Source organism: Lycium ferocissimum, chromosome 2 (assembly GCF_029784015.1).
Source record: "Lycium ferocissimum isolate CSIRO_LF1 chromosome 2, AGI_CSIRO_Lferr_CH_V1, whole genome shotgun sequence".
In the NCBI taxonomy this organism is placed as follows: Eukaryota; Viridiplantae; Streptophyta; class Magnoliopsida; order Solanales; family Solanaceae; genus Lycium; species Lycium ferocissimum.
The window spans coordinates 45,393,027-45,410,227 of NC_081343.1; the positions used below are offsets into that span (position 1 = coordinate 45,393,027).

At 34.5% G+C, this 17,201-nt stretch overlaps 1 protein-coding gene across 1 annotated transcript; it reads left to right on the top strand.

The window, feature by feature from the left end:
* The first annotated feature begins 12,860 nt into the window (after positions 1-12,860).
* On the top strand, positions 12,861-15,979 carry LOC132039953 (WUSCHEL-related homeobox 8). The gene is made up of 3 exons (XM_059430521.1): positions 12,861-13,265; positions 14,467-14,991; positions 15,644-15,979. Exons 1-3 carry the CDS (start codon positions 13,037-13,039, stop codon positions 15,727-15,729), a joined length of 840 nt encoding a protein of 279 aa, XP_059286504.1. The 5' UTR covers positions 12,861-13,036; the 3' UTR covers positions 15,730-15,979.
* Positions 15,980-17,201: the final 1,222 nt, after the last annotated feature.

The window sequence follows — 17,201 nt, forward strand, 5'->3', positions numbered from 1 at the left end:
ACAATCAAGTGTGATTAATGCTGGCGAAATTGAAAATGCAAAAGAGATAAAATCGAAAAAGAAGGGATCAACAACTTTAGCTCTAATTTGATTTTCACATTTTGTATCTTGTTTTGTTTTGGTATTTGGATCAGTTGGTTAATGCGAGGAAATTCTTCAACTTGTCATGACCAATTGCCTTAGTGTTTCTTGTATTTTTTGAAGTTGAATGGTTTAGTTTTGTGCTTGATGTTAGGTAGGCAGTGCTTGGAAAAATGTCTTTTGTGTTGTGGTTAATGTTAGGTAAGAACTACTTTTCCATTTTATTTTGTCTTGTGGTTAATGTATGTTAGGAATCCTTTCTAGTTTTCTTTTGTTTTGTGTTTAATGTAAGTTTGAAATTGATGAATGAAATCCCTTTAATTTAGAAATCAAAGGTGTTACATGTGCTCCGACATAAACCTTGCTTAAATTGAAAACACGGAGACCGATCTAATCTATTTCTATGATCTCTTTTGTTTTTTTTTCAACAAGGAAGTGTATCCGGTCTCTAGCGACGACACGGTGCCTTGAAACACAATATATCCCACAATCCTGAATCCGTTAGCATCTATAAATTCTTTCCATCCTTGATAGAGCCACGTATGAGCACCAACTTTGTATTTCATTTTGTATGAAGTTCTGGGTTCGAACCCCCGCTCAGGCATAAAATAAAAAAATAATTTCGCAAGGCAGGGTCGGGAGTGTATGCGGATCAAACATACAATCTTTAAGAAAAAGTTAAAGTTATGCGGATCCGCATAACTAAATGTACGCCCTCAAGACAAAGTACGCACTCATCCGGCGGTTTTTAGTTAAACATAACTAAAAGTCCGCCGGGGGCATACAAAATTTAAACTTTGCCTTATAAGGCAAACTTTTTTTTTTTTGGTTGAAAGTCTATTTTATTCCATCCAAAAACTTTTCTGACAAGATAATACTTTTCCATGTAACTTTGGTTTATATGCTTGAAAAAATACATATATATGCTTGAAGGCAAAGTTTGCCCATAAGGCATAAGTATGCCCCCATCGGCATAAGTTTGGTAAATCCTTAACAAGTTTATGCCGATGGGGGCATACTTTTAAAGGGCAAACTTTTATGCCGGATCCGGCATAAACTTGTGAAGGAATTATCAAAGTTATGCCGGATCCGGCATAAACTTGTGTAAGTGAAAGCCTATATTTATAATGTCTTTTGCAATAAATTCCCCACTACTTAACCCCCAACCACCTTAGTCAATGTTTTTGACCACCTTTAAATCCGGTCAAAAGCTTGACCACATTTGGTTTGCAACATTAATTTTGTTCAAAATGCTTGACCAGATTTGGTGAGCAACATTAATGCAGTTCAAATGCATGACCAACAGATTTCACTTGGTCCATAAACTGCAGTTTGAAAAAGAAACAGCTGCACCAACATAGGTTGCACATTCTGGACATTAAACATGTGCACCAACAATTTCAAATAGAAACAGACATTCTGGACCGGACATTAAACATGTGCACTGATGTTACTGCTGAAAGAGACAGGACTTAATAATAGAAACGAGACTCGCTATATATAAACACTTGCACCAATATAAGTTTGTACAAAGTAGTGCATCACATTCATGATGATGCAACATTCAAATGCGAGCATAATGTCACAAAACAAGCATCTAAGCCACGCCTACTTTAGTTTGTTTATGAACGCAAAAACTAACAACTACATTAACTTGTTCTACCAACTACCAACATATTAACACTACTTTCACGGATCCTTTGTCTCATGAGTTCGGGTTGTCTTGTCACTTTTTTCCTTTTATTTACCCTCATCTCTTCAAGCCGGGCTTGTCATTCTTTAACTTTGCCCTTCCACCTCACTCCCGATCCTTGCTTTGTGACCAAGGTCCCCAAGAATATCACACCTTATATGCTTTCTTGGAGCAAGATCAATTATCCTACTACTTGGCAAGCCATGTCGTAGACAAAGCAAAACAATTGTTTATAGTTAGTAAACTCACTTGCAACAAATATACCCAATCCAACAAATATTTCAAGCCACTTACATTGTATGTTGTAAATCCATTTTTAAAGGACAAATATACCCATTCCAACGATCCCTAGGCCTTTTGTACGGGATAGTTCTTCCTCTTTCATTATCAACAAATTGTACACTAGAAGCTTGAGAGGTTTTCTTGGTCTTCCCCTCCTCACATTAGACCGAGAAGCGAGCGGGTTGATCGGGTGCATTAGGCGCAACAAAAAAGCGGCACTAGCTTCGCAGGTTTTTCTTGGTCTTCCCTCCTCACGTTAGACCGAGAAGCAAAGGGTTGATCGTGTGCATAACTTGTTGCATTTTCAAACCATTTAGCACTAATGGTTGTCCTCCTTGTTCCCATACCTCTTGTTGGTGCTTGAGAAGTACTCTTTGGCCTTGCACCCGTTGGTGGTGGTGCTTGAGAAGTACTCCTTGGCCTTGCACTTGCTCTTGCTGGTGCATCAGAAGTTAATGGATTTTTCCTTGGCCTTCCCCTAGCTTTTGCTGGTGCTTCATAGCTGATTGAAGCCCCTACAATTTTGAGAAACAATTATATATGAATGGACAGAAACTAAATGAAGAAAAAAAAAGTGATTGTCATACCTTTTGCATGTCTGATATCACGTGTAGTTCTTTGCCATCTCCCATTCCCAAATCAGCTATCAACAATTTCAAAAACCATGTCCAAGTGTTCTTATTCTCATATTCCACTATAGCCCAAGTAATAGGCAACATTTGATTATTAGCATCTTTAGCAACAACAACCAATAGTTGTCCTTTGGTTATTCCCTTTAAGAAATAGTCATCCAAACCAATACATTTCCTACAGCCACCTAAAAAATATTTTTTCAAAGCATCAAAGCAAATATAAAAACTTTCAAACACCAACCTACCACTTTCACCAGAGTCATCAACCTTAACAACACAAGTACTCCCAGATTAGTCCTCAACATTTCATCCCTATAGTCAAATATTCTTCCAAACTCTAACACATGATCACCCATGATTTCTTGGAGTACTTTAGCTCTAGCTCTCTTTGCGGTGGTTTTTCCAACATGTATATTAAGTTCTTCCCTAATCAACTGCTGAAACTTGAAAATCCTAATGTTTGGTCATTACGTAATTCTATTCTTGTAATGTTTAGACAAGAACTTAGCATTGCACATGTAATTTCTAGTAGTCTTCACACACCTATGTTTAGGATTGTAGGTTTTGATCATGAAATCATTAGTCTTCTTGTCAAGACTTGCATATAGCGACCATGGGCACCATCCCTACACCTCACCCTAACCTTTTGGGCTCATTGACAAATTTCTCTAACCGCACACCCCTTTGAAGTGCATATTTTGTAACGATCCCTAAACTCATTCACATCCTCAAAAACCATCCCCAACTCCCACATCACTTTTTCAACAGCTTTGTCAAAAATTATCCTTCTCCTAGCCCTCCTAGACCCCGACTCATCATCAGATCGATTCAACACTATATGCATCGAACCGACATACACCGGCTCATCCCCGCAACCTTACCTTTCAAGCTTGTATCGGCGAGTGAGGCCAGCATCAAAGCCCATCCGGACCAACTTCACCAACAGAATTTCTCCGGGGTCATTTGGTATCCTTTCTCTTCTTTTCCTCCTCGATACGACCTCTTTTCACCCCCTCAAATTTATGCACTCTTCATGAACATCATCACTTTCATGTTCAAAGAGATCATGTTCATTAAAGAGTTCGAGCTTGGTCGACTCGAACTATCATCGCCGGATCGGGTCGATTCAAGAATAGGAAATTCACTACTTAACGGGTCTTCGTAAGTTGTTAGCGGTTCACCAGCTTCATCGGTTCGTAGCAACTGCGCAGCTTCGATGATTCTTTGGTTCTTTATTAAAAGCAAACCCATCCCCTTCTTGGATACCCCCATCCCTTTCTTTATTAAAAGCAACCAAAGATTCTTATGGGGCTGGTGTATTCCAACAAAGCAATGGGACCATCTACATTATCTAAATTATCAACCATGTGACAGACATAGATTTCAATAGTATCCCCATTTTCAAAACTTTGTGAAATTTCGAAAATGTCCCTATCGGGATTTCTACAACACTATCACTATTAGGTATCCTAACACAAAATGAACAACTTGTAGATACCCTAGTTCTTTAATATAATCCCTTAGTTCAAAAAAGGACAACCTATCCACATCAATATCCAAAAACTCTGTTATTTGTCCACCCTCATACTTTGGTTGGCCACTACTAACATCCAAAACCCCACCATGATACCATCTCAATGTTACTAATACAAACCACTCATACCTGAAATTACAATTCAGTAATAGTACAAACAATCACACCACACATATACAATAACAATAGATGGTCAACAACAATCACAACCCCACACACACATCAAATAACAACAATTAAATTCGGACTTCGACAATACAAGGCCAAACAAAGGTATAAAATCACATTTTGGGGTGAAAATAAATTGGACGCAATTACAACAAGAATACTACACGACATAAGATTACACATCTCTTAACCCCAAATAACCCCAATTTAAACTAGGAAAACCCATAATTTTTTAACAAACCCTAGAAATTCATACGACAATTCCATAAATCCTATATAATATGGAAAAAAATAAACTTTATGCGTACAAATACCGACAAAGAACAAGACTAACCTGGTATTTTTTCGGTTCACTAAAAGCAAGATCAATCGACGATTTCGGTCAAAATCCACCGCGATGTTACCACCTAAAGTTAGTTTAACTATGATTCACAACGATTTGCGCTTAAAATGGTATTTGAGTGATTAATATGGCGTAAATCGAGTGGAAGGTGAGAGAGAATTTTGGATTTCAAATTTTGGAAACCAAAATAATGAAAATGACCCGTCTGATTTTAATTTTATGAGCGCGTGCATACACTCAAACTCGTTTGAGTGACTTTGTCCCATTGAAAGCGAAAATAATACACAAAAAATAAGTCCAGGGGTAAGTCATAGACCCCGCAGTGAAAGTTAGTGTGTTATGTTAATTTTGGTAATATTTGAGTGTGTTTTGAATACTTTTCCCTTCTTAAATCTAGCATTTTGACATAAATTAGAATGAAGGGGTAATTTATTGTCCCGAATTTCCAACAATACCAACATTTTCAAGATAAGAGGACTAACTTTCAGAGAAAGAAAACAGCTTTTCTTCCCGATGGACATGTTGTTGTCAAAAATAAGCGGTTCAAATTGGGAAACTTTGAATGTCGTGTTAGTCGTGGAAAGTTGAAACAGTGTTGTTAATGTGTGGTAGCTAGTCATTTTCGGAGCAGAGACTCCACAAAGAATTTTTCACACTTCTTTTCTCTTTTCTGCCATCAATTTATTGTACTCCTAATTAACAAGGAGACCGGCCTAGCCATGTGACACGGCGACGCCGTGAAGGTGCACATGACACGTCGGCGGTGCTTCTTTTCTTCCTTAAAAAAGAAAAGGAATTCGAGATGAAGTCGAAGGCGGATTTAGAATTTCAAATTTATGGATACCTTCAGCAAACTCAATATTAATATATAATAATAATTGAGTTCATAATTAAATATTTATTAAGGAAAAATAGAATTCGTGACGGTCAGCTTATGTTGCTAAGCGACAAAAATCCGTCGCTAATTCTATTTCAAGACGGATTATTAAAAATCTTTGTTAGCTACGAGTTATTTAGTAACATACAAGCTCAATATCAGCTCGTAGCGACATATTATTAAAAATCTTTGTTACCCACGAGCTATTTAGCGACACAAATTTCATAATTTCTATTTTTTGTAGTGGATTAATGAATTTCTTAATGTATATATATAGTGTTTGGGCCAAATCTATTGGTTCCGTGAACTCGTAGTACATTATGCTCTAGATCCACCTCTAGCGACACCTCAATTCAATATTAACTAAGAAAAATAAAGAAAAACGAAGGAAAAGAAGGTTGTGGTCTTTTTAGTTATTGGATTAATTAATTTGAATTCGTATTAAGTAAATCCACTAAAAGGATTACGTGCTTTCTATCGAAAGATTCTTTTGAATTGGCGATTGCAATTGAAATTTCTTCTATTAGATTTAAGCTATGAGAAAAAATATATGATATACATCAAGAGAGAAGGGAATTTTGACAAATAGTATCAACCGAAGTTCACATGTACTTAAATTAGATTCGTATTGACTTGGTTTACTCTTTTTTGTTTTTGCCTAACGGATTTGGCATCATGTTCTAAATTCAATTAACCTTCATTCAACAATAATAAAAATGAAAACATAAACAGAGAGAAGATTGTGCATGTGCACTTTTACATGTGATACCATGAACTTCTGAGTTTGTGATGTGCTTCACGTACATATAATTAGTGGACAACTTCGCCCCCCCCCCCCCCCCCCCCCCCCCCAAATTCTTCTTTTTTCTTTTTTTCTTTTGAGATGAAATATTTTTTGAAGGATATTATTATGCTAATACAGGATGCTTTTGTGTACGGGGCTTCCCTGTACTCTTCATCTCAAAATAATTACTTTTAGATCAAATTTAATATAACAATGTATGAAATACTTACTCTAAATAATCGGGGAAGTCAAATAAAGTCTAACTACTTGGGAAAAGAGAAGTAGAAGAAGAAGCATTTAAAATAAGAGCATGTTTGGAATGGCTTATTTTAGGTGTTTTTAAGCCAAAATAGTTCTTAAGTATTTTTATACAGTAGTATTTGAGTGAGATAAAAAAATATTTTTTAGCACTTATTTTTAAGTCAAAATAATAAAAATAAGCCAAAAGTTATAAATTAGGATTCTAGCTTACGACTTATGCCAGTCATCGGTCGGGTCAAATTGGGTTCAGCAGATTTCGGATTATAATTTCGATTTTCGGATTTCTCAAAATGTAAGGTTTGGATCGGATTTTTTAAACTCGGATTCATTAAATTGATTTGCATATTTCGGATTTTCGATTCGGCCTATAAGTTGAATTGCTTCTTCTTCTTCTTACAAAATGAGCAACCAAATAAAATATTCATACAAAATTTTCTTAATATATAGTTTCTCGTTGCTATCACAATCATATAAGTAAAGTATACAAGCAATAAAATCATTGCCAAGGATGCAACAGAAGCACTGGTCCTATGAATTAACAATTCCAATTTAGTAAAATCATCCCATACATAGAATATACTGACAATAAAATAAAAAGAAAATCTAAAAATAGTCATCTAAAATTAACAAATTCAAACATATCGAACTTAGTAATATTTGTTAATATACTTGATGTGTAATGAGTAGGATATATATGACATTATGACTTATTAATAGACATATAGGTAATGCGCTAATATCTAATGGATAGTCGGGTAGGCTAAACATACGGTATAAGAAATTCAATTTTAGGATATCCAAAAATCCAAAGTTTCAAATCCAAAATCCGATTCAAAATTTAAAAATTTAAAATTAAATCTGAAACCCAATCCAGAATTTGAAAATTTCAAAATATCAGTCCAAAATATTTGGATTTCAGTTAAATTTTGGATTTATCCAAACTATGCACACCCCTTATGCTTACCAGACATAAGTTATAAGCTCACTTAAACAGGACTTAAACAGGCTCTAAATGAATATATTCTTGAAGGTGAGTTAGAAAGAGAGAAAAAAAGAGAAAAGGAGAGAAGAAATTGATAGAAGGAGAGGTCCATGTCACAGGTGGGGTAGTAGTATTTATAAAGAAGAAAACGAGCCTCATAAATTGGCCGCAAATTGGCCGCGTCTCGCGGGGAGTTGATGGACAGGGGTGGACCTTTCCCTGTTCTTTTGTATTTTTCACCCTTTTCCCTACTAAATAAATTCACCTTTAGGACAACATATAGAAGACAAAAAGAGACTAAATAGTTAGAAGAATTTGGTAAGGAATTCACTAATGATGCAAAGGAATTACATTATTTTCTTATTTAATAGGCTATAGAAAGTTATTCCTTTGGTTTAAAAAAGTGTCCACTTAATCATTTGCATACGCTTACGAAAATATTAATTTTTAAGCAAAAATAGATTATTTGACTAAGTTATTTTTAATGAAATAGGTATTGGGATTTAGAGCCTGTTTGGATTGGCTTATAAGTTGTTTTCAGCTTTTTTGAGTGTTTGGCTGGTCAACTTAAAGTCATTTTGTGCTTAAAATAAGCTCAAAAAAATAATTGAGCCCGTTTGACTTAGCTTATCTAAAGCAGCTTATAAGCTGCAAACAGCTTATAAGCTGCTTAAAATAAGCCCATCCAAACAGGCTCTTAGTCCTTTAACACTTAATAACATTTTTTTGCGCGGAGTGCCCTTCTTTTGGGGTGGTCTTTAAATTTTGCCCCTCATATTTGTGGTCTTTAAATTATGCCCCTCATATTGCTGGTCTTTAATTTTTGCCCTTCGCATTGCAACTTTGAGCTTTCGCGCTAAATAATGAGGTTACGAGTTCGAACCCCCGCTCAAGCATAAATTAAAAAAAAAAAATCGCAAGACAAGGTTTGAGTCGCGTGTATGCCGACCCGCATACTTTTGTTAAGGAATTACACATTTTATGCCGACCCGCATACTCATGCCTTATAAAGACTTGGCATAAGTATGCCGGTCCGCATAACTTTGATAATTCCTTCACAAAGTTATGCCGGTTGGGGCATACTTTTAATGGGCAAACTTTTATGCCGGACCCGGAATAACTTTGTGAAGGAATTATCAAAGTTATGCTTGGACCGATACTTATGCCAAGTCCGCCCATAAGGCATAAGTATGCCGGTCCGCATAACTTTAGTAATTCCTTCACAAAGTTATGCCGGTGGGGGCATACTTTTAACGGGCAAACTTTTATAAATGCGATCCGTAAACTTTTGAATGAATTATCAAAGTTATGTCGACCGCATACTTATGCCAAATCGCCCATAAGGCATAAGTATGCCGGTCCGCATAACTTTGTAATTCCTTCACAAGTGTATGCCGTCAGGGGCATAGCGAAATTTAAACTTGTCTTGCGAATTTTTTTTAAAATTTTAACTCGCGTGTGGTTCGAACCCGGAACCTATGGGTTTTTAATGGGCAAAATTTAAAGATTTCAAATATGAGGGGCAAAATTTAAAGACCACCCCAAACGAAGGGCAATTCTGCGAATTGCCCACTTAATAATGACAAATTTGAAAAAATATGGCAAGTGAACACTCTTTTTGAATAAAAAAATAAAAGCTAAGTAGACACTCTTTTTCAACCGGAGAAAGTATTATACTCCTATTAAGAATTACTTTTACTCCATTAAGATCATCTACAATGATAGACCGGAATACGTAATACTCCATCTGTCACTAAATAAGTCTAATTGTTTTAGCTCATTTCATATCCATTAAGAAGTTAATAAATACAATTTATATAGTTTACTAAACTACTCCGTTTTATTAGTTATTTTCAGAAAATTGAACACTATTAAAAAAAAAATAGTTCTTTAATAAAAGAGACAGTTGAAAAGAATATATATTAATTTTGTCTTAAACTTTTAAATCGATTGTTATTTTTGTCCAAATTCATTGTTAAAACAACACTTATTTAGGACGGAGGAAGTAAACTAAAAGGCACATTAAATTTGTCTCGGTAATTAAGGTGGTGAGTCATCATTGGTAATCTTCCTGAACATTAACACTAGAAAGTTAACACCTGAAGTTGTGTTAGAAAAGTGCAGCAGTTCGAGAGTAGTGTCAGAACCGACCGTCCGGCCTTGGCGTGCGCTAATGTTCAAACATTCACTCTCTGACATATGACAATATATAGCCTAATCCACAAGCAAAAGGATGGATCAAACAACCCAAAATAAAAATAAAAAGAAAAATAATTTTGTTGTACTCTTTTTTCTCTGGAAACAGACACTACTAATATATTAACATATATCTACATAAATACATTAGAGTTTATGGCATTTAAGCCGTTTAGTTGTTCCAGGTAACCACCCGTTTGGTCATTACATTGCAGTACGGTTATGAGTGAATGCCTCAAAATTGATAGAATTTTCCTCATTTAAAATTTACTACCTCTCAATTTCAATTTATTTATCTTATTTTCCTTATATTAATTGTTAAAAAAATATCACTTTCTATATTTAGTAACTCTTTGCATCCAATATCTTACATGACAAATTCTTTTTGATAACCGTATTATCCGGTCAGCTTGCACATGCCTCGACTAATTCCACGAGATATCTGTCACCTCTCGCGAGCAACAGGTACCAGGATACTCTGCCCACCAAAGATAGGACATATGAAAAAGATCGCATAGTGTATGTTTTCGTCTCTGCTAGAATTTGAACATGGCAAAGATAATTATGGTGTTCGGGCCAGGGGTGGAGCTAGGTAGTGGCCAGGTGGTTCACCCGAACCCCTTCGACGAAAAATTACTTACATGTATAGGGTTAAAATTATTTTTTATGTATATATAGTAGATTCTGAACCTGCTTAACTGTTCGTATATTTATTTCTTTATAGTTTTGAACCTCCTTGATTAAAATTCTAGCTCCGCCACTGCACGGAATACCTGTCACCTCTCACCAACAACAGGTACCAAGTAACCAAATATCCTATATGACATATTTAAAACCACAAAATGCAAAAGGTATTTTATTATACTATACACATATTCAGTTTAAGAAAGACAAGATTCTAAAGCCTTCTTTATTTTTTTAAATTTGGTGTCGAGTCAACTAAGACAAACAAATTGACATGAAAAATGTTCATCATTTATCTCAACTTATGTGATATACTTTTTTTAAGTTTATTCCAAAAAAGATGCTACCTTTAAAAAATAATTTTAATTAGAATTCTCATTTTACATTATTGGACTGAAAAATGAGTAACGTCGATGATCGCATCTAGCTCTGTTATGTCGAAGAAGGTTGTCCTCGGAAACGAATTCAGTATTAATATTTTATGAATTCTATATTTTAAAATAGCGATCAGTTGTTAGTAACTAAATTCTAAACTTTAATTTTTATACACATTAATATATTTCTTATATAAGGACAAAGTTTAAACTAAAGATATTGAAATCGTCTGATTGTCAAATAGCTTAGTTTGGTCGGCCATGGAAGATAGGGGGAAGGCATAAAAGAGCAAAGTTTGAAAGGAAAACAATAATAATGTAATATTGAGTTTTCACGCGTTCAAATTTGAGTGAAAAACATATGGCACTATGTCAGCTTGAATGGTTTAGGAGACACATTGTTGGTAAAAGGCGGTGCTTATTATAAACAAAAGAATTCTGTGCAGATATAACTTTTATTTGAACAAAATGAAAAAATACGATTTTTATTACTCTTATATAATAAAATAACTACTAAATGATGGACTCGGTGAAGACCAAATATGTTTATCTAAGTGCTCCTACATTTCTTTTCAACTGAGGAACAAGTCAGTCATTTAGACAATTATAAATGCTTAATTGATTGTTGGTGACAACTTTAATTTAAATAGTTTATTTATATATTTATCAGAATGTACATTTGGCATAAATGTTTTTATTTTGAATGCATATCAGAATGTACATTTGGTATAAATGTTTTTATTTTGAATGCACTAACTCCAAATTCTAATGCTACTTCAAATCATTTATAAAGAAGTTGTTCAAAATTCGAAAAAGAAAAAGAAGAGCAAATATCAGATTTTGTGCCTAATATTACAATGAATATTAACTTCCAAACTTTTCTTTGGTATTCACCAAGATACATGAAAAATCCTTTCCTTTCCCGAAAAAAATTTGAATTATTTTCTAAATATGTGATGTATTTTGAATTATTTTTTAAATATATCATTTTTGAGGAGTTAATAAGAAACTGAATCGGAGAGGAGTATATATCATGTGGATCTGCTGCTACCCAAAATCATAGAAAAGATCATTCAAAAAAAAAAAAAAATCTTATGCCCATTATTAGGAGAACATTAGCGTCCAAAACTGGCATGGTACATAACCAAGAAATTTTAGAATCCATTCCTTTCCAGAAAGAAAATCATATCATGTTTATGGGTGAAAGCACTGTACCTCAATCCCAAGAGAATCATTTCTCTAATTATTATTTTCCTAGTCTAATAATAGACCCAAAAAAGACCTTCAATTTTTAATTACTAGGAGCGTCAGTTGTATATTCTCTCTCTCCCGATTTACGTGGCACCGTTCGGATTTCAACAGTCAAATAATTTAATTTTGACCATAAATTCGTACATGAAATCTTCAAGTTTTTTAAAATAAAATTTATATATTTAAAAATTACGTAAAAAAAAATATAAGTCAGAATTATTTACAATTCAACATATTTAAAAGATATACTCCCTTCGTCCCAACATATGTAACATAGTTTGACTGGACAAATTGTTTAAGAAAGAACGAAAGACTTATGAATTTTATGATCTAAAACAAGTCAAAGAAAATAGGCTAGAAATCATTTCATTAAGAGTAAAATGAAAATTTTAGAGTTAAATTTTCGTTAAATATAAAAAGATAACATTTTTTTTTGGACTGATTAAAAAGTAAAGAATAAGTGGTCCGCCTTCCTGATCTCCGCATACGGGAGCCTATAAGACCGGGGCACGCTTTTTTTTAAAAAAAAAGAAAAGATCATATAAATCGAGATTGTCGAGTATTTAAAAATTACCACAAAGAAACACTAATCACAAATCCGCATGATTTATACATAAATCGATTTTAGAAAGTATTATAATAAGAAGAATAAAAAATAAAACATGGGGCCCACATGAGTGTATATTAATACAGGTATACACTATACGTCCAAATCTTGTCTTTATTCTGTGTGCGCTATAGTCTTCTCTCCCGCTTTTGCTTTACTTTCTCGTTACCCTTTTCTTCGCTTGCTTTTACTCACTCTCTGTTTACTTCAACTCACACAAGCAAAACAAAAAAAGTCTCAATTTTGTGATGACCCTTTTAAGGAATTAACCAAAAGAAGAAGAGATTATGGAGTGGGAAAAACAACAGCAACAGCAACAACCAGTGGCTCCACCACAGACGGCGGAGGAGTTGAACAGTGGTGGTGGTGGTGGTGGTGGTGGTGGTGGGATGTTTGTGAAAGTGATGACAGATGAACAAATGGAAGTATTAAGGAAGCAAATAGCAGTTTATGCTACTATTTGTGAACAGCTTGTTGATTTGCATAAATCCATGGCTACACAACACGATCTTGCTGGTCCCTTTTCTTTATCTCTCTCTCTCCCTCCAATTATTGCTCTGTGTATATATATATATATATATATTTGGTGTTTTCAAGTTTGTAGTTGGTTGATATATAAGTGAAAAAGGGTTCATTTTACTAATTATAATGGTGATATAATTGGACCCTTTTCTCTCAATTCTCTGAAAAATGGATCAATTTTGTGTTCTTTCTTCTCTTCATCATTTTGGTGTTCTTATGTTTTTGTTTTTTCCCTCTAGGAATCAAGTTCAAAAACTTAACGGAAAATAGAAAAAGGAAATCATTTTTCAAATTTATTACCTTTTCTACCTGCATAATATTTATGGTTACTTGGTAAAAAAGAATCAAATAGTCCTATTCAATTTTTTAAGCTCTTGTCTTTCCTTTTGGTATAGGATTTCATTCTATTGATTCTTTCTGTTTTCAAAGTTTTGAATGTCTTTTCTTTTGGTGTAGAATCTCATATTGATTCTTTATGTTTATTCTGACTCTTCCCATCCATATATATAATCCTTTGAGACCTGATAATTTATCTGGAGTAAGAAAGACAGAATTGAAAACTGATCTTCAGTGCTTAGATTTTTTTTATTAGCTGCAGTGATGTGTAATAAAGTACATTTGCTTCACTTCTTCAAAATGACCAGGTCAATAAACCTTGGCTCCTCTAATTATGAGGGTCCTGAAAAAATGTACCAGTTTAATGTATTACAATGATCCATGACTCTGCTGAAATTTTAGTTGATTGCAATGATCAATGCATGGATTTAGGTGTATTTCGCCGGCTTCAGGTTTCATATATTTTTATTCGATGAACATTTCAATGGCGACCAGATTATAAACTCTCCTTTCGCATGGTTCTTCAAATTTGTATATGATAAAAATGCCATTTCCATAGTTCAAGATATTAGTATTTGTTTCATTCAACTAAAGAGTGAATGAATGATTGTATTGTGGAATCATTGTTATTTGAATGGTTTGCTTAGGCCATCCTGCTAAAGGGACCAAATTAGGCATGAAATTGACTTTAACCGAGATGCAAGAAGCTGTTGATATATTAATGGTCTTAATATATTGTGCATAACATCCATATGTTTGACTTGCTGCTGTAGTATTCTCTCTGTATGATTGTCCACAAGTCTTTAACTACTTTTGAAAATTCATCTAATGTTAGCAAAATGTGTACCTGCTATCTCAGGAGCCAGACTAGGAAATTTGTACTGCGATCCACTGGTGACAGCCGCTGGCCATAAAATCACTGGCAGACAACGCTGGACTCCAACACCTATGCAACTTCAGATTCTTGAGCGAATTTTCGAACAAGGCAATGGAACTCCAAGCAAACAGAAGATCAAAGAGATAACTTCTGAGTTATCTCAACATGGCCAAATTTCTGAAACAAATGTGTATAATTGGTTTCAAAATAGGCGTGCTCGATCAAAAAGGAAGCAACAGGTTGCAGCTACAAACAACACTGAATCAGAGGTGGAGACAGAGGTTGAGTCACCTAATGAAAAGAAAACAAAGCCAGAGGATCTGCAGTCTTCTCACATGCCAACTTCAATGGCTGAAGACCTTGGCTATCAGAACCCTGAAGTGAGCTCTGGAATGCATTCAATAGATCCACGAACCAGTAAACCCGAGCCTATGTTTCCATCAGAAGGTAGTTCAAAACCTGCTGCAAGTTATGGCCAAATGTCCTTCTATGGAATGTCTAATCCAAGTATGTTTCTTCTATTTCCTATATCATCATTTTGGTTTATACCAGCGTCCTGCCATATGCTTTTGTATTTGGATATAAATGGAAGTGCTTTTCTGTCTAATTCTAAATATGAATCATAGCTAAAATTGCTTCGGGTCTCAATTCTCAATCAGTCGTCATAGTGATAGATACGAACTAGGTGATGTGAAATTCTGCGTTTTAGACTTCTAGCGAATCATAATCATTTAGTCTTTTGTACTTTCTGCATTCGTGTGACGTTTCACGGGGATAAGAAGAACGTTGTCGACCTGCATTTTAAACTATTGTACTTTAAAGTACAATAGCCATAGTCACAATTGTCACCTGTTCTAGCACACTTCATCAACTCCCTTTGTCGAACGTAACAATCTCTTATACCCTTACCATTAGCTCTTTGTTAGTCCTCAAAGGCATAGAAGAATTTGTCGTCAACTACAAACTTAGTCCAAACTCGATGCACCAGAAACAACAAGGGAAGAACAGGACTAATGAAATTCACCCATGGCTAACACCTAGATCAAATGGAAGGAGAATTGTTATTCAGGATTCATATAGCCGACCCTAGGTAGCTGACCTATAATTATTTATTTTATATATATTTTGATAGTTAGATGTGATAAAACCGGATATGCAGGAATGGACCAGCTAATGGGAAAGATGGAAGTGCCAGGGAGCTATCATCCATATCTACATGCAGAAGACTACAACATGACCGGCTAACTATCAATTTGGAAACGGGGCTTCGTGAGTGTTTGAGAAATTTAGGAGTTATGCTGCTCTTGCAGTTAGCCACTGATTGATGATTATATTACAGGATGTCTCTGTGTATGGAAATATGTACTTATATGGACCACGCTTATAGGAACTATATAGTAAATAGTACTCTCTGTTTAAACCGCTAAAGCACTTTCACTTTCCTGTGTCTGCATATTTGTCTCTCTTTAGCAATTCATATCATTTTCCTCTGAAACTAGGTTGTTTTTCTTGGGCTGCTTGTAGAAATACGGTGTTATAAATTTGTTCAAAAATGTTTCTTTTAATCGTTTTCATTTCTCCATTTGCTTTGTAATTTTTACTTTGGAAGTAATAGCACATGAAAAGAGGGCCGGGACCTTCTTGTGAGTGAAGTTTCTGCATGATGCAGGGTCATGTTCTGAATTTCAAAGAAAGATGTTAAGTAGATTCCCACTGTTCAACACGTTGCATACATTTTTTATTTTTTTAAGCACATTATAGGAGCCTTCTTTCAACCAAAAAGAAGGTTGTTGACTTTTTGGTCCCTTTTTCCTAATATCTTACCGACATTATCTATGCATTTTCTAAGAGAGAAATGTGAATATACACACATTATTCTTTTAACAGAAACCATTCGAGCTGATAAAGGAGAAATTGGAAGACAAATACCTGCCTTAGTCTTGCAAGCAAAGCTACTTAATATTTGTGCTATTGTCTTGCCAAAAGAAAAAATTGTATTAGTGAAAAATACTAGCAAATATCGGATGAATTAGTCAAAGTACCGAACACCATCTTTATAAAGGAAAAAAAGATCACTCATGATGAGTTTCAGCCTTTAATGACATATAATCATGTCATAAGAATTCTTAGCTTTAGACCTTTGAATAATAATAATAATAATGAAACATAGGGCCCGTTTGACCATGAAAGTTATCACTTTTTTTCGGAAAACGTTTTTACTTTATTTGCAAATCAACGTTTGGCCATAGAAATTTCAAATACAAATTCAAGTTGTATTTGAAATTTGAAAAACACCAAAAAACTTATTTTCACTTTTTTCACTTTCAAACAACCAAATATTCTTTGCAAAAACTATAACCAAACAAAACTCCATCTTCAACTCCAACTCCAAAATACCAAATAAAGTGGAAAATATTTGGTTTTAATGGCCAAACGCCTACTTAATAAGATAATCTTAGATCCTACATTTTGCGGTATACATAGATTAAGGAAACATACATATACCATAGACAAGAAAAAACTATTGCTTTTTATTATGTATTCTGATTCATCTACCTCTTCAAACATTGCTTTTCACGCTCTATGTAAGCCACATGTTTTGAAAGCTTTGCTGAATGAATGTTAGTTTTCAATGCCAACTATAATGTCCTATGGACCCTTACATCTATTGCTAACGAGAATTGCGCAAGGCCTTTGTTAGTTTTCAATGTCAACTA